A 26,958-nucleotide genomic window follows, 5' to 3' on the forward strand; every position below is an offset into this window, starting at 1 on the left:
CACCAATATGACCTGCTCATGATCTAATTGTTTTCATAAGGAAATATTTTATGCAAAAGTATTTCATCATTTACTCTGTCATGTCAATCCAAACCATTATAAGGTTCTGCAGAACACGAAAGCTGATATTTTGAAGAACATTGGTGACCAAACACTTGACTTATAGACACAAAACCACAGAGACATTTAGCTAAATCTCTTCATTTGTGTTCCACAGTAGAAAGAGTCATGCACAGGTTTTGATTGACATGAATAAATCATACGATCTTTCCCTTTAGAACTTGCACAGTGCCAGAATATATATTAAGTACTTATGCACCGTCTTGATATTACAATATATCAAGTGTTAACATAGTTTCACAGACGAGGCTTAGCCTAAGGCATTGGGCAGTTGCATAAACATAACCACTAAATTAAGACTGTGTCTTAACAACTAGAAACTAGTGTCTAGCCATTAGTTCATTTTTAGATTTTAATTAGACCAATCTACCTTTTTATGGAACTGACTTAAAGAAGTTATGACCAGTCTTAAAGAAAAAAAATGTATGACTACCTTGTAAGACTAGTCTAAGCAGTTTATGTAACTGGCCCAGGACTATGCCTTAGGATAAGTTGCTTTTAATAAAATGCCTAAGTTAAAAACATAACTGGTGTGCATCTTGAGACAAAACAATGGCAATGACATGTTTTACGATGTCAGGGCAATTTATTTTCAGTTAAGACAGCTCAAATTTTCATTTTAGCCTGGGACTAGTCTTAAGCCTTGTTTGTGAAACCGAGCATAGATGTGATTTTAGAATAAATTCTAGTCTTCCAGTCTTTTTGCAGTAACTTGTAACAAACTTATTGTAACGTGTTTTTGGCTTTCCCACTACAAAAGTTTATAAAGTTAAGTAACCTTATTGTGTCCAAGTAGTTATTATATTCAATTTTTTGAAAAAATTCATAATTTAAAACTAACTTTTAAACTTTTTGTCAAAAGTGCTTTTTAAAATAAATGCTGTTTGTATTTAATATGTAGTTACTTTAACAACAAATTGCTTTTTTCAGTTTCCCTTAAGTTTCTAAATACTCTTGGGGCCACTGTGGAAAGTCGAACTCTAAACTTAAATAAGGTCGTAAATATTGCCCGGATGGCACCCAGCGCATCCTTACGCCTGCGCAGTCTATACGTGGAGAAGAGAGTCTTCCTCTGCCATCCAACAAGTGGGGAGCAGTTCCACCATAATCCGCCTTTCTCCTGCTCCATCTCTCCCTCTTTCCCCCGTGGTTCCATTCATATTCTAATCACAGCTTTCCCTTCTGCAGTTTGTAGGCACTCCATCAGAGCCCTCCCTGCCTCAGGCTCTACACTTTTACTTCCCCCTTTTGTGGCTGCGCTCTCCTCCCAGCACACTAAAATAAGGTTGCCTCAAGAAGAGAGAGGGCTAGAGAGAAGTGAGGGTGGGTTCACCGCGGTCCTCTTTGACTCTTCGGCTAAACTTTCTTTTCACTGCAGCACTGCCGATGACCTATCAAGTTTTTTGACATTTGGTGACTGAAAAGTAAGATGAGGTCAGATTGTGCTGGATATGATGCTGAATTTGTGCATGCAAGACTTTTTTGTCAGTTACTCAGATGTTAATTAAGGAAACGTTCACACTCTCATTTCCAGACTTATTAGGGACGACACAGACATCAAATAAAGTTCCGCAATGGGCCCAAAAGTGGCCCTTGGATGGAGAACTTAGGCGGTGGGGGCCGAGTGCGTATGTGAGGAGGGGGGTATGAAAACGTATTAAATGCTATAATGGGAGACGGGGAGGCCACAGTGCTGGGATTGCGTAGATCTAAGCCTCTTTTTTTCTGGGAAGGGAGCTTTTCTTATTCAAAACAGCACCACAAAAGACTTCCAGTGAGCCTTGCCACATCCCCATCTGACTCGAAGCCATTCATCAGGCTGCCGAGCCTATCAATGACATATCCCCCATCAGGGCTCCTATAAAATCAGCCCCTTTCCCATGAAACATCAGCAAACATTTTGACGGCTCTGGCTTTTCCCCCGCTGGATCGCTGGAGTCTCTGACCCCCCACCCCATCCACCCACCCACTCGTAGAGCCCCCACCTCCACCGCCGCCACCCTCTCCACGGACCTCACATCTTATGCATTTCTGCGACTGGCAGTTCTCTCGGAGAGACGGAGGGAGCTGAGGAGGGGGAGTCAAGTACGGAGCCATTTTCTCAGAGGAGCCCCTGGAACGTGCATGGGAAGAGGATGCATTGTGGGCTGCTGGAAGAACCTGACATGGATTCCACAGGTTGGTTTCTGCTCCACCACCGTGACATTGGGATGCTTGGGAGCTGGGCTCTTTTGGAACGCAAAACGGGGCCTTGGGATTCTATGACCTGAGATTGACATCCGAAAAAGTTATTTAACCTGTAGAGTATTTTTCTTCAGTTAGGAAAACTCTGCCTTGAATCTAATGCACCACCAGATAAGTTGGCATGCTGCTGGGGCTTTTTTCTATTGCTCAGGATGTTCTGCAGAGCATAGGCTGCTGTTCAATTTTACACTATTTTGGAACTATGTAAAGTGGACTCTGTTTTTATGGATTGGCACCCCGGCCTCAAAGTTAGGCTGAGCTAAGTTTACTTCATAAGTTTGTCATCCCGTTTAAGAGCTGATTCTTTTTAACAAAAAAAGTTGCGTCGTTTAGGCCGTTTCGCGCGTGCATACGTGCACCTGCTCAATGTAACCGAATGAAACCGTATTTAGTTATTTTTGTTCGTTTAGAATATTTCGATTGTTGAAAACTTTATCTCAGTAGGCTGTTATATATTTTACAGTTTGTCTCTTTGCTAAAACGTCCCGCATAACCTTAAAATGGCACCTTTTAATAGCCTACTTTTTGGATAGTATTTTTCGAGACGCTGGTTTTTCATTCTTGACGATAAATGATCTCAGATCCGTCTCGCCATTAGATGGGATCTAATCCAATTATTTGGAGAACTACTTAAACTGTTCATGGAGCAAATGATTCAATTACAGACTGAAAATCTGAAGTGAACTGAACATGAAAAAACTTCGATCACCGTAAACAGCAGCAGCATCATCATTGTATTATTTCTGAAATATATTTTATCATTATATTAATAAGTAACAAAAGCTGTAAGGTTATAATAAAACATATAATTATTAAAAATTATAAATCGCAACAATATTGCCTAGTTACTCTCTGCTAACTACAATATAGGCTACTCTCAGAAAAAAGAAATAGTTTAGACAGTGATATACATTTATTGCTGTTATAGACATTTTCTTTTACCAGGATCGAAACTACCTCTACTATTTCACTTTCCTGAACTCTATGACACATTTATTTCGACCGCTTATTTTGACATTTATTTAAAGCCTATTGGTCCAAAATTGAAACGAATGAATGAAATTATGTAGATATGAGCTCATTTAGCAACCGCGATGTTGCATCCCTATTTCTAATCCACTGTTTAAAAAATAACTTCAATCTGAAAACGTTAAAATAATTTTCGTTAAACTTCCCACAACTTTTACCATAACCGTTAGCTGATGCATTAGCCTATCCTGCCACTCACAGCCCTGGCAACCGGTCCTATCGTGATCGTTGTCATGGCCCGTGTGGTAAAACAGGATTGACATGACTTCGAATGAAATCATATTATAAGTGTTTCTGTCTTGTGATGTTAGGACATCAGTCGTCTTTACTTACACAGCAGAAATAAGAATGGCGCTCAAAAGGCTCTATTATGACGGAGGAGCGCGCTGAATCGAATGAGCGTGCGCGCGCCTGTAATTCGTTTCGGGAACAATGCGGGATTCCTGCAGTTCTGCTGAAAACATTTCAAATAGATTCCCAGCTGCCCTAAGATCCTTACAATCGATTGTAATTGAATTGGCCTGTCATTATTATGTCCCTCAACTCTATAGGCATGCAGGTTAATGACGTAGGCTACGGCCATTTACATTTTTTGCACACAGACGCAGAAGTGATTTTTGAGATATAGCCTATTACGGACGAGATTTTTTTTGTAAACGTGAAAATTGTTCTCAGCATTGGCTTAATGTCAAACACGAAAATGTAAAATGAATGAATAAATAAATACAGGCTAGGCTAGTTAAAGCACAACGCACGCATGCACCTGTTGCCTGCCTTTTGCTTGATTCAAAACACTAAACGTGCCGATAGCTAAAGAAAACAGAAATATTACATAGAAACTTTGCCTTTTTACAGAGAGCTGGATTGAAAGATGCCTGAACGAAAGCGAGAGCAAGCGCTTTTCCAGCCACGCGTCTATTGAAAATATGTCCAACGACGAAAGTAAGTCTTACGTGTTTTCATTAATGTGTTAAATCGAGAAATAAATACATTTTCGGGAAAGGGAAAGATGTCATCAGCCATATAATTTCTCAGTAACTACTTACAAATAAAAGTTCGGATTAATTTATTTTATAGCCTTACATTCATTTGTGTGGGACGTAGGCCACCTGTTCCTTATTGTTGTTTGTTCTTTCTACAAAAGATGAGGAGAAGGAAAATAATCGAGCATCTAAACCACATTCTACGCCTGCCACGCTGCAATGGTAAGTCCAAATCTAAATCAATTTCACACGTGTTTGTCTCTAATATTCGAGTCATGAAGGAGTGAGGTTACTCCTGCTGATTTTATGATAATCATATTAAATATATAGTAAGCTTTTTGTACTGCGGACGGTAGATATTTAAGTGACAGTTTGACATCCAATAAAAGAGTAAAAGGCTTCTTCAGTCTGTGGAAAAAACATTTACAGATCTTGTCTGTAGTTTCAGTGATCGGTGCATCTTGAAAACAAATGTGGAAAGTAATCAATAGACTTACGATGCCTTTGCTGAAATATCAGTAGTACCTCAATGATAGGAAATCTGTTTACATTGCTGGACAGAATTACTCATTATTTTAAAATGTTGTTAAATATTAGCAAATAAATCTGAACTATATTAATTAGTCCATACACCATATTTAGCTCGAGATAACAGAGACAACTGTCATGAAATGTTTTTTCTTTGTAAATATTTATATTTTATCGGTCCTGGGAGCTATCCACAATCCAGCATACTTTATTAATTTATTTTTAAATAAATAAATTAAGTGATAATTTCGGTAAATTGAAAAACACATTCTTCACGTGCACAAACTAATAAGTAGAAGAACATTTCTGAAAGCACTTTTTGGAAATGAATCCATCAACTGCTGGAAGTCATTCCAGGGCAACTGTCTTAATCCGTTGAAGAGTGTCTAATATAACATACCATATTTTCAGTAATCTAACTGTGTTTTCCAACAGGTTGGAGGAGAATTATGAGATTGCAGAGGGTGTCTGTATTCCTCGCAGTGCACTGTACATGCACTATTTGGATTTTTGTGAAAAGCATGATTCCCAGCCCGTCAATGCCGCTAGCTTCGGAAAGGTATTCGATATTACACCCTTTATACCTGAATCACATTGTAAAGAATATTTTGAGAAAATCTTCAATCATCTGTTGAAAAAAAGTATGACATAATTCAGTGTATTACGAAGAGCCACAGTCAGTTGTCTTTACTTACACCTCTTCTGCAAACTCATAGCTGGACAGTAAAAACAATGAACATGTTCACCCTTGTTCCCACAACCCCTCAACCCATCTACTCATTTGGCCACCCCCCGACACCCTTATCCTTCTCCCCCAGGTCCTGTCGGAGGATATTGAAAAAGAGAGGGGGCCTGGATTAATGTGTAATTAAAGGAAATTTGGAAGGGTGAGATGTTGCGGAATGTAAGATCAGTGGCAGGAGCAGTGTGGGGTGTCCTTTAGGAAGGCTTCATTGATTCAGGACAAAAAAAGAGAGAGAGCTGGACCTGCCTCCCTGTCTGCTCATTTATCAAGCCAAGCCTGACAGAAACTTCACAGCTTGGCCTCTTTTTTCATCCTACACAATAGAGAGCTTCACTGTTTGCAAAGTTTTCTGTACCGGGAGCCGGACCAAGGAGCTTGTGGACAAAAAGCAGAGAGAAAGAGAGAGAGAGCGGAAAAAAGATTGGGGAAAAGAAATGTCGTCAGACAGGTTATGAATCTGACAAGATGATTGAGAAGATAGTTTTGTCACAGTTAGAGCAGATAACAGCACACTGGTGATGTGATTAGGTGATGAAAGATGTGGTCAAAGAGTTCTGACCCAAATTCTGACGTTTTTCTGATCCAAACAGATAATAAGACAACAGTTCCCTCAGTTAACCACACGAAGACTAGGAACCAGAGGCCAGTCAAAGTAAGTTATTTTATTACTTGAATGCTGTTGGTCTACACTTATAAGTCAAACAACCATTTTGAACACACTAATCCGTTATTCTTTATCGTCCATATTTTGGAATTAAAGTAAATATTTCAAATATACAAAATATTTTCATTTTCACTGTAGATGTGCTTTGCAGTTTAAAGCTTCCACCTGAAATGCTTTTCCAGCTGTTTCTAGGAGTTCTTACTTAGTTGGATACATTGGATACATATCCGGCAAAACGTATACCATTTTATCGAAGAAATAACGATTTTAGGATTGTTAAGAAAGTAATGTGTAGTCACATTTTTTTTTACTTTTACTCTAGTGTCAATCTTTAAAATTAAATAAAATTAAATAAAAATGTTAATGAAAAATGTGGGATAATTAAGGATATTTAAAAAGCATAAAAAGTAATATCATGTGCAAATTTTATCTACCTGGGAGTTTTAAACTTTACTGTTGCATATCGCTGCTGTCCTTCTGAAACCTTGTATCTCCATATTTCATGATTTTATTTGCCATAAATCATTGTTTTTAGTTAGCCTACCCTTAATGTTTGTCACTAGGTTTTGCACATAAAAAGTATTAAAAAGTCAACTTTGACACCACAATATGCAATCATTGAAAAGGTTGTTTTCTTTTCCATTTCCTGAAAACCATCAAATTTGAACAGGGTTTCAGAAGGAAAGTGATAATATGCAATTTATACAAAACATAAACTCAGCCAATCCTGACACTCATTCTTCCCTATTAGGTATCACTATTATGGCATCGCTGTGAAAGAGAGCTCTCAGTACTACGATGTGATGTACTCCAAAAAGGGCGCTGCATGGGTGAACGAGACGGGCAAGAAAGAGGTCACCAAGCAGACAGTGGCGTATTCACCACGCTCCAAACTGGGCACTCTTCTGCCAGACTTTCCAAATGTCAAAGACCTAAATCTGCCCGCCAGTCTGCCAGAAGAGAAGGTAAACAGATCACTAAAACCTCTAACCACTAACCTCTACTTCATCCGACTCCAACCACCCCTCCCCTCTGGATCCTGCTTTCATGTGTCTGGCGGACCTTCCCTGGGTCTGGATTTAGATGAGGACCTGGAGGATTTATGTGTTGGTTCCTAGCGAACTCTTAATCTTTCGAGTAGATAATAAGACCTCGCGTCGGACAAAGGATGGGCACTTGCTGTCTCGCTTTTAAAAAGGCGCCTGAAATTGTAAATGGTTTGCGAGTTCTGATCTTTAAAGCCTCTTTTTATACACTGGTTTGGCCGGGACTTGCAATGGGCATTGTTTGTTAAGGCTTTTTTTGTTGTTTGGTATTTTTATCTTCTTTCGTAATCTTCTAGCTTTATTTCAATGCTTAACCGTGAGTCAGGAATTAACTTGATATGACATCAGTTAAAGCTGGGAGGTTTTGTAAATGTTTCTCGGTGGGGAAGTGTTATAAAAGCCATATAAATCTGGTCTTTTTTCTCTACAAGGTCTCAACATTCATAATGATGTACAGAACTCACTGCCAGAGGATATTAGATACAGTCATCCGTGCTAACTTTGACGAGGTAAGGCGATTTTTGTCCAACACTTTTTTCAGAAGGGCTGCATTATGAGTCTTCATCTTTTGCTGATGGCAGTAAAGGGATAGTTCACCCAAAAATAACAATTCTGTCGTCATTTACTCACCTTAAAGTTGTTGCAAATCTAAATACATTTATTTGTTCTGATGAACACAGAACTGTTTGTTTACAAGCATTCTTCCAAATATCTTTCTCTGTTGTTCAACTATACAAAGAAATGTATACCGGTTTGGAACAACTTGAGAGTAATTTTTGGGTTGACTGTCCATTTAACTGTACCTTTAAGAAAGAAATTATTTTGTTACCAAAACATTTTTTTGTGCTTGTCTGTGTACCTGCACAGGTCCAGAGCTTCCTGCTTCACTTTTGGCAGGGCATGCCACCTCACATGTTGCCCGTCTTGGGCTCTTCCGTTGTGGTGAACATAGTGGGTGTATGTGACTCCATATTGTACAAGGCCATCTCAGGGGTTCTCATGCCCACGGTCCTACAGGCTCTGCCTGACAGGTGAGACCATTTCCACATATTAGTCTTGACAAATTTATAACTTGCTTACTTGATGTTGAGAAGTATATATACAAATGTTGTGAATTTTCAATGTTGAATTATATTTTTTATCAAAGCGACGATTGTTTTTAAGTAGGCCTATGTCTCTAGAACTTGTTAAAGTCAGGACGCTTTTATGACCAGTGACTTATATCTGACATTATATTTGAGTTTACATATTAACAGTTTGTATTTTCCTTGGGAACTGAACCTGCTAACTGCTAACTTTATGTTCAGTTAAGCTACAGGAGCACACAATATGTCAACATTGGCCTTTATATGTTCAGAACCCATTCAATACATTTTACAATACCGTATATCTGAAAGAAATAGTATACTTAATGAACACTCAAATTTAGGGTGATTTCAGATGTCAGCTTCTTTCAACTTTTGTTTGTGTAAACCGAAAGGTGTGTCAAACACGTCATAATTCACATATTTTATTTGTGTTGGTTATTTATTTATTTTCTGTGTTTCACATCCAACAACATAAGTCTCAGGGGAGTTATTGTCTCTTTAGTCAAAAACACATTCTGTCTATTAAATTAATTAATCTTTGCTTTTGACCAGCTACTAAATGAACGTTACTTAACAATGTGAATGTAAACAATGTAACAATGATGCCACACATTTCTGAGATATTTAACTTTTGCGTCAGAGTAAATAGCCTTTCTGTCAACAATGCATCATTCAGATCTTATTTGCCCCAGACAAAAACTGTCTTTACAGTGTAAATTGAAACTTACAAGGCTGTGTTTATCTATGTAATGTTTTATAGTATATTCTTGTTTGTGTATTTTGACCATAAAGCCTCACTCAGGTGATCAGGAAGTTTGCCAAACAGCTGGACGAATGGCTGAAGGTGGCACTACACGATCTGCCAGAGAACTTGCGCAACATAAAGTTTGAATGTAGGTGCCGGTAGAAAAAATACTTTTGCAAACATTGGGGACTGTTTTCAAACACACATTTTATTTCTGTCCTCAGTGTCAAGACGATTTTCACAAATACTTAAGCGACAAACATCATTAAACCATCTCTGTCAGGTATGACATGTTTTAAGATTTCACGATTTACAAAACTGGTCATATGGTACGGTAATCTATAACTAGACTTGTTTGCTCTTGCAGGCCTCTCGAACGGTGATCCACAGTGCAGACATCACCTTTCAAATGCTGGAAGATTGGAGAAATGTAGATCTAAATAGCATCACTAAACAGACACTTTATACAATGGAAGACTCCAGAGAAGACCAGAGAAGACTTATCATCCAATGTAAGGATCCGTCTTATCTACAGTACTTTCATCTTTCTACAGTAGGCAAAGTTCTTTCTTCCTCTGATCAGTTTCGTAGACTTTTCGAGAATTATTTCTCTTGTTTCAGAATCAGTTTAGTGTACTCGTGTTTTTTATTGCTGCGATCTGTCATGCGGTGTTGTGGTGAAAGACCCGCTGGTTGGTGTTTTGCACCAATCAGATCTCACACAGTAGCTGTCAGCCGGCGCTGAATCATTCCCACGACCATGAGAGTCAAGCTTTAACCACAGACACTGAGAGTTTAACCCTCACAGTCTGACACCCTGAGGAGCATTTCAAATTCATTTCAGCATCAACCCCTCACATGACTGATCAGGTCAAAGTTCATAGATTCTGTCATGTCATCCTCAAAAGAGGATTCTGACTTTCTCTACATTATTAGATGAACCTCAAATATACTTTTTTACTTGAAACTTGAAACTATGAACTTGAAACTTGTAATGCTAAAATTAAGGCTAAAGTAATTAGCAAAAGTAATGCTAAAATTAAAGTAACTAGGCTTTTAGTCTAACTCTGCTTTTGATTCCATCCCCCTAAATCAGTCAGAAAACATTTAGTTAATCTCTCTGTCTGTCTGTTTTCGGTTTCTTCCTCTTCTATCAAAGTGTATCAAGAATTTGACCGGCTCCTGGAAGATCAGTCTCCTATTGAGGCCTACATTGAATGGTTGGACTCTATGGTGGAGAGATGCGTCGTGAGGGTTAGTTAAACACAAACATACACAGTTGCTTATACACGCTGATGTAATGTTAAATTAAATATATTAGATATCTCGTTTCAAGATGTAGACAAGCTTTAAGTGTAATTTTGACATGAAAATATTCTCTGTCTTGACCTTCACATAGTTTGTTATCAAATCCAGCCTTGTCAAGCATTATTTGTGAGTCCTTCCAAACCAAACTAAGTCTGCAGGTGTCCAGCCCTGCGACTGTAAATGTCGTCACAATGTACTTAAGACCATTCGTTATGCAATTCCCCAACTTAATGATGTCTTCATGGCCTCTCTTGCGCCCATTATCGTCCAGATATAGGCTTGTAAATCTGGTTGCCATAGAAACTTTCACTACCTACCAGACAATAGTTCAATGGGAGGGTGTTTCCCTAGGGGCAAATCAAATAGTTGACTTGTTGACATGTTTTTCGTTCTTGGGGGCTAGGCCCCACTATGAACCCAAAGGTTAAGGCCCCTGTGCCTTCCCACGGGCTTTTCTCATGGTAATGTTCCCTTTAGGTGGCGGGGAAGAGACCCGGATGTCTGAAGAGGTTAGCACAGCAGTTCCTGCTCATGTGGTCGTGTTTCGGGACCAGGGTTATCCGAGACATGACATTGCATAGCGCACCTAGCTTTGGTAAGTCTTGTGATCATCCTGTCCATGATGTTGAATGTGGTATTGCATGTAAGACAAGAAGTGAACTACTTTTATTTTACTTGTTTCAAAGCTGGAGTAAAAGTTTGCCCGTCCACAACATATTTGTTAACCTTTATCTAAGATTTCAGCCTTGCTTACTCTTGGTGCACACCACCTAGCCATCTATGGCAAAGAAACAGAAAAAACAGGCGATAAAAGAGGTAAAGGCCCCCTCCCTATCAGCTCTGTCTGTGAATATCAAAGGCACAGCTGGTCGCAATGTTTTGATAATGCAACGCTCTGTACAAAACAGCTAATTAACAAAGGGTAACCCCCACAAAGTCTTTCCCCCTTTTTCCCATTTTATGACCAGGCAGTATTGCGGCCAGTCCGCTGAATAGCCGTAATGTTTATTATGCACATAGCGGCTGGAGTTGCTAACACAATGCGAGGATTGTGCCATGTTCCTTATGAATTCTTCCTCCCTGCTCTCATTCAGGGCATGTGCTCAAAGCATCATATGCTTCAGTGACTCTCTAGAGTTTTAGACTGCTTGTTTGCTGATGCTTCTAGTGAGTTCTTACTATTGTGAATAACGTTTAAAATGTTTTTTACCTCTATTTAATGACTAAACACGCCTACGTTGAGTATATGAAACAGGTCAATATTATGCCAATAACGGTATGAAGTCATATTTGTACACCTGAAGCTGGAAAAGGTTCTAATTTAAATTGCATTCAATGTTGGGCTTGTCTTGGGATTTAAAATTGCAAGTGGGACTTTTAATTTGACAGTGGGAATTTTAATTCTGCAGGATTTATTTATAAATTACGCTTTATAGTACATGGGGTTCTTTGTATTTACAGGCTCATTTCATTTGATTCATCTCATGTTTGATGACTACGTGCTGTACCTGCTTGAGTCTCTGCACTGTCAAGAAAGGGCCAATGAGCTTATGAGAGCTATGAAAGGGGAGGGTGCACCAGGTAAGATCAATTTTGTATTTGACTTGCTTGCACTCACAATACCGCTAAGGCGAGCTGAAATAATATCATAACATCAGACAGATTTGTGAACGTTTTGCTTTTTGTTTTGGACTACTACAGCAGATACCGGGGAGGAGCTGATGCTGATGGGCTCCACTCCCACTCCCACATCCACATCACCTGAACCCTGCTCTCCCGCCAAATCCGTTCATTCTGCGGGAGTACCTGCAGCGATTTCCCCCAATTCAGCCCAATCTCCGGAGTATCCAGGCGTGCCTGCTACAGCAGGTAAATTATGTACAACTGACCCCAAAGTGATTACTGATTGCCACCATTGAGCTTACGGTCCACACTTCTATCATTTACATTCTATCTGCACTGTTCCCATGGTTCATTTAACCTGTATGTCACAGAAAGGGCAAAAAACTAACAGGCCATACACGTTTTTCTGTATATTTATGTCTGTGTATGTGCCAGGAGCTGTTCAGTCATATACCTGGTCCCTTACATACACAGTGACAACTTCAGGTGGCAGCCCAACTGAGACCGGATCCCAGCTTGCCTGTATGCGAAGCGGACCCCCTGTACACACCCCCTCCCCTGCCCACCGGATGCCGGTTTACCCACATAGAGATGAGCACGGGTGAGCAAACAAATCATGAATTTCATTTATTCATCTGTTTGTGTGTAGTCTAGTCGTTAAGTTTTCAAATGTTTGGAAAGATTCAACCTACTCTCGTCTTCAGGTATACTGGCAGCTATAATTACAGCAGCTACGCAAACCAACATCACGCCCTCCAGAGTCAATATTCAAGTCTGAGCCACGAGCCAGGGCTGCCCACCCCTCTGCACTATTCTTCATATCGTACCTCTGCTCAGGTCAGGCACCTCTTACTCGACACATTACATTTGCTTTTGTCCAAAGTGACTTATATTGAATTCAACCTACACAGCATGTTTTTGTCAGTGCATCCATCCGTCAGAATTGAACCCATGACCTGTTGCAAGTGGATTTCAAATTAAAATCCATCATCCTTTTTTTATACCTCAAATGTCACAATACAGTTTGTCATCAAATACACCTGCTGAAGTTTATACGTGTGTATTCTGCAGTATTTATAGTGGAAGTGTATTCTGTCCTTGTGTCATGTACAAGGTTTGTAACTGAGGGAAGAATGCTTAGGGTAACTGAGTGTATGAATGCGAATGGTGGTTAATGCATTACAGTCATTAGCATGTGAAATGTGTTGGTAACTGTTATCCACAGATGTCTATGGATGGATAATGTGTTCTTAACTTTGAACACAAAGGGATAATAGGCTCAGAAATACTGGTCATTTAGCATATGTATTTAAAGTGTATTCACTTCTAAATAAAAAAAGGGACAGCTTAGTTAAGTGTCTTTGATAAACCTCGGATATCTTGTAGATATCTTTATATTAAAATGTTGTCATTACCAACTTTGCAAGAATGAACTAAATTGTCCATGCAGGTGTTGTAGAATTAATAAGAATTAAGTAGGAAATGAAAGTTTGCAAAAAAGTTCAATTTTGGCTTGGTCTGTAAATCTTAATCGGTGTAATTTAGATTTTTTTATCAGATTGTGAGTTGTCAATATATTCGACTATAGGATTTAAGTTTTATATGCAGTTTCTACTTTGGAAAGAGAGGGGTTGAATGTTGAATAGTCTATATCGTGGTGGTGACGGAAACCGGGTGAATAGTCAAATAAAACTGTTTGACTGTGGCTGTGGATGGAGAGGTGGGGGCCGGTGTCACTCGTATTGAAAGTCAAAGTGGGTGTGATGGTAATTTCCTGTCAAGAGCTCTCCGGCCCAGCCTGCCTTTGTAATGGGAGATCAGCTGGACCTCAGAGGTTCTGAAGCAGTGTTGCTGAATTCCCCTTCACACTGCAGCGGATGCAAACACTGAAAGGTGGGCTGGCTAGAACCCAGACCTCCTCCTTCCCCCACCAGCTTTCTCTCCTCTCTTCACCAACCGCTCAACCAGTAACCGAAGACGGAAAGCGTGTATTAAAATATTGTTATTCAATGGTCTCTTTTCTCTACGCGATCAAGAGGTCACCAAACGACACATCTGGGTCTCTGACCCCGCCTGACTTTCCTTTCCGTGCCACAACCCTTCATAAAGGCCCTGACTGTGGATGGTTTCTATTTGTAGAGCGGTTCTAGATTTTAACTTCCACTTATTTTCCGTCAACTTAAACTGGATACAATGTCTGCGCTTTGTTCAACTCTGAAGAAGCCAACGCAGAGGAGACAAATGAAGATTATGTCGACTTCCGAGAAAGAACAGAACGTTTTATGTAGATGAGTTTCTTGAGCTGACATGATCTGTTTTGTTTTTGGTCCGTAACCCTGAGCAACAAATATATTTAGTTTACATTACAATGTTAACTTGAAAGTTATCTTTTACTTAAAGGTTAATGATTGATTCTGAATTGTGTCATCTATAGTTAGTGATGCTAAGAAACACATACTATTGTTCTTACTTAAAAATGTGACTCATTATGTGCATCATTTGTTAAATGTTGGTTTCCTTGTTTGTTTTGCAGTACCCACTCAACAGTCAGATGTCACGAATGGAGTCTTGTTTGATGAGCGGCTCTCCACTCTTACACTCATCCCCCGTGACCCCACGCTGGCCAGATGTGCCCTCAGCCAACAGCTGTTACTCCAGCCCTGCTGTCCACACGTCCCGTTACGGCTCCACCGGAGACATATACTCGCCTCTTGCCCCACGTAGGAACTCTGAATATGAACATGCACAACATTTTCCAGGATTTGCCTATATAAATGGGGAGGCCACGACAGGGTGGGCAAAATGATTTCTGCCATCCCTGAGTTTCGTCCAGGACTGCGTCCACAAGTGCATCCACAGACGTGTGCATGTAGAAAGCTGGATGGACAAACCAATGGCGACTCGTATTTAACATGATTACAGAGAATGTATCTGTGTTGGAATGAGATTGTGTCTCCCGAGGTTTGTTTATTGATGTGATCAGTGTTTACAGTCAAAGCTGCCAACGAAACTCTTTAAAGCACAATCATTGTGAGAGTGCAAAACGGCAGTATCCCAATTGTGCCTTCACCCCCTTTTTATTTCTCATATATCTCCCTAAAGAGCACATTAAACCTCTCTCTTAGACACTGCGCAGACACTTTGATCACCGACTTTGTTTCAGAGTGAGACAAACATACGCATCTCAGGCAGATAGGGTGTATGACGTCAGATGGCGTTCCCCTTTTGAGCCCTTGTTAACGTCAATTCAAAGTGTGCTGTTTCTCTAGGGCAAACAATCATTTCTCAGCAGCAACCAGGAAGGAATGTCTTAATGTTTGATCCCAGAACACCCTTTGGCCAGAAAACAGAACGTAGACGTCAGGAGATCGAGCAAATGGCCAATAATGTGTTGCATGCGTATATGAAGATATGATTTGTCATAATTACATCATCTCTGTACAACTCCGCAACTTCGGCTTGTGGTCTTTGTTACACACTTAATTCACTGTGGGAGAACGTTAGAGATCTTTTCTGTAGCTTTGTAACATGGTGTCCCTCTGCAATGTGTATTTTGTGGTTGAACTGTATATCCTGTTTTGTATAACTTAGAAACCGACAAATTTTAACCTAGGTTTGTGTGTTTCTCAATGCACTCAAAGGTACTGTGGACCTATTACCCTATGGGTAGGAATAAAAAGGAAAGAATATGAAAATGTAACATTTATTATTGTCTTTAGTCACTTTCTCTTGTAAATAAAAGCACTCAGTAACTTCTGTGGTGACAGCTGTTACCATGTAAATGATATAATGTGGAATTATTTGTTGCCACAAAGATTTGTTTAAATCCGATTTCCAGTGTGTTAAATAAAATATTTCTTTATTAGCCTATGTGCTTTATGATACTCGAGGATTGTTAACTTATGTGTTTGCAATATATTTTCAAAACATAATTTGATTGTACATGCCAATAAAAACTTTTCTAACAGGAGCAGCATGGACACGTCTCATCACCTCAGAAATCGTTGGTATAGGCCTAAGCGATTAGATTCATATACGTCGTCACACTTTGATACTTGCACATGCTTCTCCTTGAATACATCTATGTATTTTGTTTAGTGACTCTTTAACTTCTCAAAACTTAAAAAGGCACCAATAAGATGTTTTTAAAAGCATTTAAATCCTTAGCAAAAATTTAGTATTTAAAGTGTACTTTTTCAAAGTACTTAAATTAACAAATGACTGTGAGATCATGTGGCCATGCATACTCTGATAGCACACTACATCTGTCTGCATTCACATCTGCAATACATAGTTTGCTTGTATGCACTACGTCGTGAAGATGTCTGCTGTTTGATGTCATATAGACATCTGTAAGATGCCTATGATTTACAATGGATGTAAAACTGCTCTTTCTAAGATGTTTAGCAGACGTCTAACATATACGTGTGCTAGCTTTGTCTGTGCAATTCATTTAGCAAGATAGGGTGAAGCCAAACCTGTCTAAGTTTTTCGGAAATGAGCACTATATTATGCATTATTAATAACCATGTAACCCATAATATTAAGTAATTTTAAGTTATTGTAAATGCTGGTTAGGTTCCTCAGAAAATTTAATGGCAATTTCAGACAATTTACCCCAAGCATTAAGCATTAGCCTATCCATAATTTGTAGTTTTCAGTATTTTAGTTAGTTTGAAGGTTGTAAACAGCGTACGAGTCAATAAGATGTTTGACTGGTGACTCGGTCGGGGGGAGAGAGAGAGAGAGAGAGAGAGAGAGAGAGAGAGAGAGAGAGAGAGAGAGAGAGAGAGAGAGAGAGAGAGAGAGAGAGAGAGAGAGAGAGAGAGAGAGAGAGAGAGAGAGAGAGAGAGAGAGAGAGAGAGAGAGAGAGAGAGAGAGAGAGAGAGAATGTGTGTAATTCCCATTCTGACTGTTGTTGTTGTACTGTCAGTTTAACTAGTCGAACAGGCAACATTCCGAAATGAATATAAGCGGTATTCTGTCGGAGATCGACGGTGGAGATGATGAAAGTGTTGAAAAGCTTTTGCAGAAGTATAACACACAGGTAAAAAGGAGTTCCTGCTGTTAGCTCACTTGCTAAAGGATGTTTTGATGGTGTAAGTTATGCGCGCTAGCAGTGTCGATGTTAGCGTGTTAGCCGGGCGTTTTAGCCGCTGTGTGAACTCAGCAAAATAATGTTTATTTCTGAAGTAAATGTATTTGTTTGTGAGCTATGTAAACATGTATTTCGCATATATTTGGTAGACAGTGGGACAAGTCATTCGTCAATATAAGTTAATCCGGGACAGTGAATTAGCATCCTTCAGCTGTTAGCCATATTACAAACAACCGGTTAACTCGGAACTTTACAGTTTTAAACTACATTTGCGATATTGCTATGTTACAGTTAGGAGAAACCCGGCTATTCATTGGAAATGAGCAGTTGATTCGCATGTTTTCATTTACAAAAGCTGTAGGAAGTTGAAGTAGCAATGCTTTTGGAAGGTGCCAGAAGAGCTGTCACACCTTTCGTATACGAAATATTTTAATGTTATTTTGTGGTACTGGTTTGTTTATTAAAGAGATAGTTCACCCAAAACTCGTGTTGTTTCAAAAGAAACCTGTATGACTTCCTTCTGTGAACACAAAGATATTTTGAGAAATGTCTCGGTGGTTTTGTCCATACAATGGAAGTCAATGGAAGCCAGTGTTGTTTGGTTATCTTTTTAAACAGGTTATGACAGTAGGATGATTAAATGGTAAAATCACTTTTAGGGGTAAAACATTTTTCAATTGCTTTAAATGCCCGTATAAATTAATCTAGGTTTGCAATTCAGCACTTTTCTTAAATTTTTGATGATCTGTTTTCTAAATAAATGTAACATCTACGTGATATAAGAAAGGTCCATTCATCCCATATTGATATTGCTGTCATGCTTGCTTTTCATTTCAGAACAGCCACACATTTTCCTTTGACCACAAAGAGAAGGATGTCCGAATTGTGAGTCACACATTTATTATTTCTATCTACCATATCGGTAATGTTTTTTGTTTAAGGTGGTTTAAGAAGTAAGTTATCTTATGGCCAATGCGTGTTCTTTGTCACTTTGTGTTTTAATAATTGCTAAATGATGTGCTTTTTCCTTTGCAGAAGTTGTGTCAGGGTCTGCTCACAGTGCTCCGTCGGTCAGCTCGACCACTCTGCCAAAGCACCTGCTTGGAGACCATGCGCATCCTTTCCAGAGACAAGAGTGTTCTGGGACCTGTTGCCACACGGGAAGGCATCCTCACCCTAGTTGCTCTGGCCCGGCTCTGTGCGTTGGGCGATGGTGGAGAACCATTTGAGGATGCTCAGTCAGGAGAGGAGGAGAGGGTTGTGGTGGAGGCTCTTAAGTGCCTGTGTAACGTGGTGTTCAACAGCATAGCGGCACAGGAAGTAGGAGCTGACGTTCAGCTGGCAGAGGGCCTTTGCGCCCGCTTGCATTCGCTTAGCTCTGCCCATCATGAGGTGGGCCTGTTCTCTTTACGCCTGCTGTTTTTGCTCTCCGCCCTACGGATGGATGTACGTTCTACACTGAGGAAGGAGTCTGATGCATTGAGGTTGCTTACTAATGTGCTGGAACGCACCCTTGATGTGCGCTGGGTGGGTCCGTATGAGGTTGCGGCCCCTGACCCAGATGCCCCGCCCATTTCGCTAGAGAACAATGAGCGTTCCATGGAAGCCCTTAAAGCGCTGTTTAACATCACTATGTCTGACTCCAATGATGAGGTGAGCAACAGTTTATATTACAAAAAAGCATTCTTATTATATAATTTCATGTTCAGGTATTTATTCTGCTGTGTATAGCACAAAAAAGAAAGGAGGAAAGATATTGCAGGTCTTCAGTTGCCTGTTATAGTGCTGTTGAATTATTGATGTTGAAAGGAGCCAGTGCTCTTGCCTCCAATAAAAGGAGTTTAAAGGACTCATATGATAGGGCTAAAACGTATATTATCGTTTGTTTTAGATGTAATGCAATGTGTATACACAATTTAAGGTTCAGGAACGCTGTATTTTCCACATTCTGTTCATGTTTTTATCTATTCTCTGCCCCGCCTCTCTGAAACACGTGGATTATTTTTACAAAGCTCATCGCAGTGAGGTGTGCTTTGATTGGCCAGTTAACCAGAATATCATGTTCCAAAGCAATTGTACTGACAGGCTTGCCCACCTTACTTGCGTTTACATTTGGGGCGATCTTAATCAAGTCATTCCACGAACTGACATAGATTTGTGGGGTGTGGTTACACGAGGCATTTCAGGCAGGTCTGGGTGCATTCGCTTTTAGATAGAATGCATTTTTTGTTCCGATACTTAAATTTTTGCAATTTTATGTGTATAATACATTCACGGGCAAACTTATAACACACCAAAGACACAGAAAAACACGTATTCGTGCCATATGACCCCTTTAAGGGTTGTGCTGAAAGGACAAAGCTGGTTTATCTTTAATCAGGTCGTAGTGCTGTTTTTAGTTTTATCAAACTATCGAGCTATATAAAAATGTGACGTACAAATACTACTACTGCAATAATGAGGAGACAAGGACTCCTGCCACAAGAAGTATAGATAAATGGCATATTTATCCCTTTACACTGATTCCGTGTACTTCAAGAACATTTCCGAATGCTTTAATACCTCAAATTCTTTTGTTTTGATAGGATAATGAGCATCAACTTCGCCTTGTGGTAGGCATCATGCGTCACCTCCTGATGCTGAAGACACATACAGAAGATAAAACCGAGGAGGTTCACAGGTGCGGTTAAATCCAGCTAGTTTCAAGTTTAATATATTTCTAAATCACATTTAAAACATCCGCAGTTGACCAAAGTGCTGTACAAACAATCATAAAGGTTTATTAATATCAGATCACAGATAGCAAAGAACATCAAAACGGACAACAAGAACAACCACATCTCTCAGACTGAGTTAAAGGCTAACGAATAAAAGTGTTTTAAGCACGGACAATGAAGGGGACATCCGCACTGATACTGGTAATGCTTTCCAGTTTAGGGGCAGCTACAGCAAAGGCACACTCTCGCCTTTGCTTCAGTCTTACTCTAGGGGCTGCCAACAACATAAGGTCAGCAGACCTCAGTGACCTCGATGGAACATGGGGTTTAATTAAATCCGATAGATATGATGGGGCTAAGCCATTTAAGGATTTACAAGCAATTACTATAATCTTGAAATCTATTCTAAAACGGACCGGAAGCCAGTGAAGAGAAGCCTATATGGGGGAAATATGTTCCCGTCACAAAGGTCCCAGATCAGTGTTTAAGGACTTGTTAGTTAAATTCGGGCCAAATATCATAATTTCTGTCTTATTCTCATTAAAATGTAACAAGTTGAAGGCCATCTACTCTTTTATATCTTTAAGACAATCTAAGAGAAGGCTGTTGTTTACTTTGTGTCTGTTTAATCTGAATCAGAATCATTCACATGTATGAGGACGTTACCTTGGTAGGCTGGTGCAATGGGCCGATGTGTTATTTTATAGAGGATCTAATGACAGAAATGGAAAAGAATAAACATAACTATATCTTCAGAGGTGTATAAAGAGCTTACATAATGAAACGTTATGTTTTTATTACCGTAGAATGAGCTATTTCTATCTACATACACCACCTCTTACATGGAATTCGCAATGTTGTTTCTAAAGTAGCCCCAAACAGATCTCCTTCTGTAAAGAAGAAAAAACATAATGACATCTTTGTCATTTGTCAGCCACCGTAGTGCTTCGAAAGGGAAGGGGTGGAGTGAGCCGTTGGTTTCTGTTCGCAACCTCACCACTAGATGCTGCTAGATTTTGTACGCTGGACCTTTAAACTGGCTCAACCCAGAAAGAGTACTTTTTAAAGTGAAAGGTTCCAGAAAGGAAAATAAATGCAAGTGAGGTGTATGCAAATGGGGAGATGTCTGAGTGATTAATGACACACCCCTTTGCCCTGTCGAGACAGCTCAAGTCATTCTGGAACTCCCCTCCGTTTATTTGGGTTTGAGTCATTGTGTTCGTGGTGGCGAAGTCATCAGTCCTTTCACACTTGTGGAATGCTAGCTTCTCTCAATGCATTCTACAGCACTCAAAAATGACTAACTCTACGCTCCCCCATTAACAAAGTGCACTGAATGTGCTGTCTCGGTCAGTAGATGTGCCATTGTTATTCAAATGAAGCTTTCCCTTCTCTCTCTATGTTTCAGAATGCCCGCTCACGTCTGTCGACATCAAATTCCTAGAATGTGACATGAGTTTAATTCTGTTTTGAGTCAGAGAAGGTCATAAAATGTATAAATAAAAGATTTACTAACTATTTACATGTGGTGCCTCCACATGATAGCCTGTTTGTTTTTTGTGATGCAGCCGGACATTGAAAAACTCAACATGTATTTAGATTTTTTATTTGTTCTCTATTTTAGTCATGCTATAAATCTCCTGAGTAACCTTCCAGTACAGTGTCTGGATGTACTGATAGACGTCCCCGTCCAAGGCGGACTGGAAAAGTACGGTGGGAAAAACTTGGACGTGGTGCAGGTGCTGTTAGATTTCCTGGAGAAGAGGATAGACAAGGTAGGGTACCATAAACAATTTCAACCTTCCTAAACCGCTTCTTTGTTGTGTATAAAATCTGTGTATAAGTGTGCGTTTATTCATATCGGTGTATAAGTGTGCGTTTATTCACGCAGGGGTCCAACTACAAAGAAGGCCTGACACCTGTGCTGAGCCTGATGACAGAGAGCTCCAGATACCACAGGGAAATCCGCAGATGCCTCAAGGCACAGGTGCAGTGTTGAGTCCCTGATTGGTGTAACTCACTGCTCTCAAACCTTAACTCTTCTCATGAGATTCAGCTTTTTTGCAAGTGCTTTAGCTAGTCTTCAATTGCTGATTAATTGTGACGTCTTGCTTTGCTAATACGCAGGTGTTACCACCTCTGAAGGATGTTAATGAAAGACCAGAAATTGGCTGCACCGTTCGGAACAAACTGGTGCGTCTCATGACGCATATAGACATGTCTGTTAAACAGGGGGCTGCTGAATTTCTGTTTGTGCTGTGCAAAGAGAGCGGTGAGTCAAAGTCCAATTGAATGATGTAAATTGAAGGAATTATTTGATGTGTAGTTGGTTACACTTTATCTTGTCTTGTGTTTCGTCTGGTGCAGTGGATAATCTATTGAAGTACACTGGTTATGGTAACGCTGCTGGCCTGCTGATGGCGCGAGGGTTGCTGGCTGGTGGCAGAGGTGAGACGGAGTACTCATCTGATGAAGACTCCGACACTGATGAATACAAGTCAGCCAAACCATTGTAAGGGCATTCAATAGATGCTTATATAATTTTCTCCTTAAAAAAATGTAAAAGGATTTTTAATATTTTGTGCTTGTGTTTTCAGCATTAATCCCATCACGGGTCACATAGAGCTTCCAATGCCTAACCCCATGGATGAGATGACAGAGGAACAGAAGGAATATGAAGCTCAGAAGCTTGTACATATGATTGATGAATTATCAAGGTGAGACTCTGTGTCCTGATATCCACAACTGTACTGATGTTCCACAACTTCATTTTATTATTTGTGGTACCCAAAAACTATCCACACATTTTTTGTTGTAATGGCAGGTTAAGAAACCCTGTTGCAAGGCAGGATTTGGGGCTAATAGAGTTTAATCTCAATGAATATGTGAATAGTATATACAGCCACGGAAAAAAATAAGACACTATCTCAAATTTCTATTTAATCAGTAATTTCTAGATGTATTGTTGCCATTCCAGTTCAGTGTCTGTAAAATTTCAACAAAATCATCCGAAACATTTTTTTCTAAACACATAAATAGTAAATCCATAAAAACTGAAAATGGTATTTTGCTGTATATTAAATTAAGCTGTATAATAGAAATGAATAAATATTAGGAAATCATATGAGGAGCTTTGACAACCTTGTCTGTATCACAATCATTTTGCCAGGTTTTTTCTTTGCCTACTTAAGATTGCATGTCTCGATTGAATATATAGTTTCCTCATTGCATTTCTCATTAAAATCACAGTTAATTGCGTTTTCTATTTTCTCATCGGCTTGCAATGCCGTCCTTCGCTAGATAAAGGTAAAAGCATTCTGTTAATTTGCCCGTTGCCTTTGTCAGAGGTTCAGGATGTGCCGGGCCACATTGGCATTGACCTTTTCCTAAACAACCGCTAGTGTTTCACCGGCGAGAGGTACCGTTGCGTTGCTCTCCTGACGCTCCTTACCAACAGCTTCATTAAGGCAAGAATCTCCACCACCGTCCTCTACCTCATTTACAGCCGGCCTTCTTCCATGCTTCCGCATTCAACAGGAGTCAATGTGCACCGACTGGCCACTGCATTAATTACCAGCTAATTGGTGCACACAGTGGGATCGTGGGCTCTGACTCTTTGTATGCTGGTTTTGTAATACATATACGTGTCTATCTTTCAAATGCCGCTCGCTGTATTCAGCTTAGGTGCCAGGCATTGTCCTTGGGCATGAAGAGGTTTGAGACACAGGCTCAATTAGGTGTTGTGTGTGTCTTTACGACGGGTGATGTTAAATACGTTTCCAAACACAAGAGGACTTGCCATTGTCCATCCATAGGTTGTTTGAACCATAATGAGCAGCGTGTGCCCAAGAGAGATTCCTGTTTTAAGAATGGATCCTCGTTTCCTTTCGCTTTATCAAGAAGAAGGAAGAGAGGGAGGGCAGAGGGACACCAGTCACTGGTGCTCCCCACTATGGCTGCTGTGGAGACGCAACATGTCCATGCAGGAATGTCCCACCCCATGTCTGCTGCTTGACTTGCTGTCCAATTAGCACTGACTCTCCACCCCCATTATACACAAACACACACAGGTTTGTTTTTCTACATTAGAGAGAACATCCCATACACTTCCATTTGTTTTCATACCAGGCTGATTTCCTGTCTCTTAGCCTTACAAACTTGTAAAAATGATTGTTTTTTTCAAATCTTGGTCAAACATAAATGCAGGGATTTGTTTAAAGTGATAATTCACCCAAAAATGAAAATTCTGTCATAATTTACTCACCTTCTTGTCATTTTAAACCTTTATGACTTTTTCACAGAACACAAAAGAAGGTATTTTGAAGAAACAGCACTAGCCCCCCATTCGCTTCAATTGTATGGACACAAAGCCAATGCCAGTGAATGAGGGCCAGTTGACAACATTCTTAAAAATATCTTCTTTTGTGTTCCGTGGAAGAAAGAAATTCATACAGGTTTGAAATGACAAGAAGTAAATGATGACAGTTCACCCAAAATTAAAATATCACTTCAAACACACAAATACAGCAAACTGTGTTCATGATGTTTATCATATCAGGTGCTGTAGCAACTAGATAAAATACGTTTAATGTTATTGTTTTGATGAGGGACTTGAAGGACTAGAGTGTCCTCTAGTCATGGAAATTATATTAGTTTAGTCTGTGATTATTCATCTTGACGTGCGCTCGACATCAACAAGTTATTTTTGGCCAGAATTGCAGTACATCCCTGGAAATCTAGGTCAAGAAAGTTGAACACACAACCAAAAGTTGTTCTATTCTGAAGACTTTGTCTTTTTACTTATTTAGTTTTTCCTTATACTGTTAACTAACTTTTTTTAATAGCTTTGAATTACAAGTTTATCTGTGTTTGAATTCCATAAATGAATGCAAAAGAGCAATTCCACCAGCTTCGATTGGATAATGCTCTTATGAATCATCTTTGGCTGTGCTTTGATTGGATAATACTCTGATGAATCATGTCGGGTGCGCTGGTGACACACAGTGCAGATATAATTGGATTAGCGTGGAGAAGCTGCCGAGGCTTTGAAGAGATTAGAATGAGTACTGATCCCGTAATTAAACTGCAGGGCCGGGGGGATTGGATCCCGCTTTGGGATTGGGGAGCATGTTTGGAGGGGTGTCTTTAGGGTTGTGATTCCAAGAGCTCTTATGCGGCCAGATGTAAAGGCAAAGAAAGATGTTCTGCACATCAACAGGCCTCTTTAGAGGCCAGCTACAATGGTCAGTACAAAGGGTTTCTTTCAAAGAGCAGGTGGATTGTGGTGACAAATTAGCCGTCTGAAAAAGTTGACAAGACGTGAGCACAATGAACCTGTAGGGTAAATAGAGTTTTGTATCGATCCTCTGTTTTGGTGTGATTTGTTTTGGACATACGGAATACCGCAACAATATTCTGTTGTTTTTTTCCTACTCAACTATTCTGAATCCTTCAAACTTTAAATTTACTTATAAACTTTCTAGCAAGTAAAACTTTTTTACTTTTAAATTTCATATGCAATTCTGTTTGTGACATCAATTCAAATCAAATTTTGGAATTTAGTTGGAAATTCATTAATAGACATTCTAAACCCAGCACAAAATGGAAGACTCTAGAAGTGTTAGCCATGGTTTTTGCACCTTCCTGATTCTTTGCATGTCACATGGACATGCAAAGTACTCATAGTACACAACATGCAAAGCACTGCATGCACAGATGTTTATGATACAGCCAAAGAAACTAAGAAGATGAACTGCAATGAAACTAGTTTGGATTAGTAACTAATGTCTGAGCACTGTACTTTCTCTACAGGAAAGAACTAATCAGGCCAATGGGAGTGAGGAAGGATGGCACTCTAGCGCCCCTAGGGGAGACCATCCATGGATGCTGCCCACCACCCAGCGACTCGGACTCCGACTAGCAGAAGCTCTACTCACAGAAAGTATCCAAGGCAAAGCCTGCAGACCAGTGCGAGCCGCCGCCTTACTCACAAACTGTCCTGTGCACAGTTATTTATGACCAAGATGATTATTTTGCTGCAGAAGTAGGCTACATGCCTCTCTAATGAAAGCTTGTGTAATAAACAGTACATAATTAACTGAGTGAAGAAAGAGAAATTTGGTTTAATAGGTATCTTATTCATTATTGAAGAAAGCTTGAGATTTTGATGTCATACGATTTTGAGATCACAAAATAAATTACAGTTAGGTCGTAAGTTATACACTTTTTCTCTCAAATAGGTTAATGTTCTAAGGAATCTATTGTCCTAAAGACTCAATGTCCAAAGCTGTTTGCTTAGTTTTTTTTTGTTATTACAATACGTGCCATGGCTCAGATGACACATGAGAACTGTAACTTGCTGCCTTACAGGTCTTCCTTAAAAATCTGTTGTACATGCGTTATGAAATGTTACATGCCAAGACAAGCCATTGAGACATGGTTACTTTTACACTCAGATTTTTTACTTTTCAGGTTTTTCATTTGTAACCAGTTATACTGTATGCATCAGGTTTTACACTCATATCTGGCCTGTTTTATATTATTTTTAGCCTATTTTTATGTATACTCATCTTGTAACTTTTCACTTTTTGTCACTGCACTACAGAATGTAGATTGTTTGCCCTTTTTCTAATAAAGGAAGTTCCGTTTTCTACCCAAGATAAAGCATGTTATAATAAACTTCAAAATATTTAATGATTTAAAGACCGCGACCAAAGGTTGTGAATACCTTCAAGAGCTGAATTCTTCTATTACCACTATTGTAAATTAAACAGAATCGGAATAACAGAACTTTGTAAAACTTAATGTTTTTCTCTTGATTTATTTTGACAATCATTTGCAATAAAAACTGTGTATTATCCTTAGTTTGAAAATACCTGTGTGTGAGAGATTAGTATATATTATTGACTATACAGATCTTAAATATTAAATCACTTCAGTAGCTTAATTGTGGGTCTTGTGTTAAATGCATTTTCAATAAAATCTATACTACGTAAAAATTTTGTGTAATGGATATGAACA

At 39.5% G+C, this 26,958-nt stretch overlaps 2 protein-coding genes across 3 annotated transcripts; both read left to right on the forward strand.

Moving 5' to 3' along the window:
• Positions 1–2,255: 2,255 nt before the first annotated feature.
• rfx4 (regulatory factor X, 4) lies at positions 2,256–14,929 on the forward strand (the record flags this gene model as incomplete). Of its 2 annotated transcripts, none has more annotated exons than XM_079466619.1 (18): positions 2,256–2,298; positions 4,249–4,335; positions 4,538–4,598; positions 5,340–5,463; positions 6,240–6,301; positions 7,065–7,278; positions 7,791–7,868; positions 8,227–8,390; positions 9,240–9,340; positions 9,417–9,475; positions 9,560–9,704; positions 10,352–10,446; positions 10,978–11,095; positions 11,962–12,081; positions 12,202–12,369; positions 12,559–12,724; positions 12,828–12,960; positions 14,657–14,929. In XM_079466619.1, 18 exons carry the CDS (start codon positions 2,256–2,258, stop codon positions 14,927–14,929), a joined length of 2,211 nt encoding a protein of 736 aa, XP_079322745.1. The 2 variants fall into 2 exon arrangements, with proteins under 2 accessions (XP_079322745.1, XP_079322746.1); XM_079466620.1 differs by having other exon boundaries at positions 11,962–12,072.
• A 1,914-nt stretch (positions 14,930–16,843) lies between these two features.
• Positions 16,844–26,954, forward strand: ric8b (RIC8 guanine nucleotide exchange factor B). The gene is made up of 10 exons (XM_079465793.1): positions 16,844–17,170; positions 18,059–18,106; positions 18,257–18,874; positions 19,807–19,901; positions 21,563–21,713; positions 21,830–21,925; positions 22,066–22,210; positions 22,306–22,450; positions 22,536–22,655; positions 25,750–26,954. Exons 1-10 carry the CDS (start codon positions 17,087–17,089, stop codon positions 25,856–25,858), a joined length of 1,611 nt encoding a protein of 536 aa, XP_079321919.1. The 5' UTR covers positions 16,844–17,086; the 3' UTR covers positions 25,859–26,954.
• The last annotated feature ends 4 nt before the right edge of the window (positions 26,955–26,958 follow it).

Source organism: Barbatula barbatula (assembly GCF_947034865.1).
Source record: "Barbatula barbatula genome assembly, chromosome: 10".
NCBI lineage: Eukaryota > Metazoa > Chordata > Actinopteri > Cypriniformes > Nemacheilidae > Barbatula > Barbatula barbatula.

Coding starts and splice junctions, on each gene's coding strand:
- ric8b (XM_079465793.1), top strand. CDS start 17,087: ATGAATATAAGCGGTATTCTGTCGGAGATCGACGGTGGAGATGATGAA. Junction 21,714..21,829: donor TGGAGAAGAGGATAGACAAG/GTAGGGTACCAT, acceptor TTATTCACGCAG/GGGTCCAACTACAAAGAAGG. Junction 22,211..22,305: donor TGTGCTGTGCAAAGAGAGCG/GTGAGTCAAAGT, acceptor CGTCTGGTGCAG/TGGATAATCTATTGAAGTAC.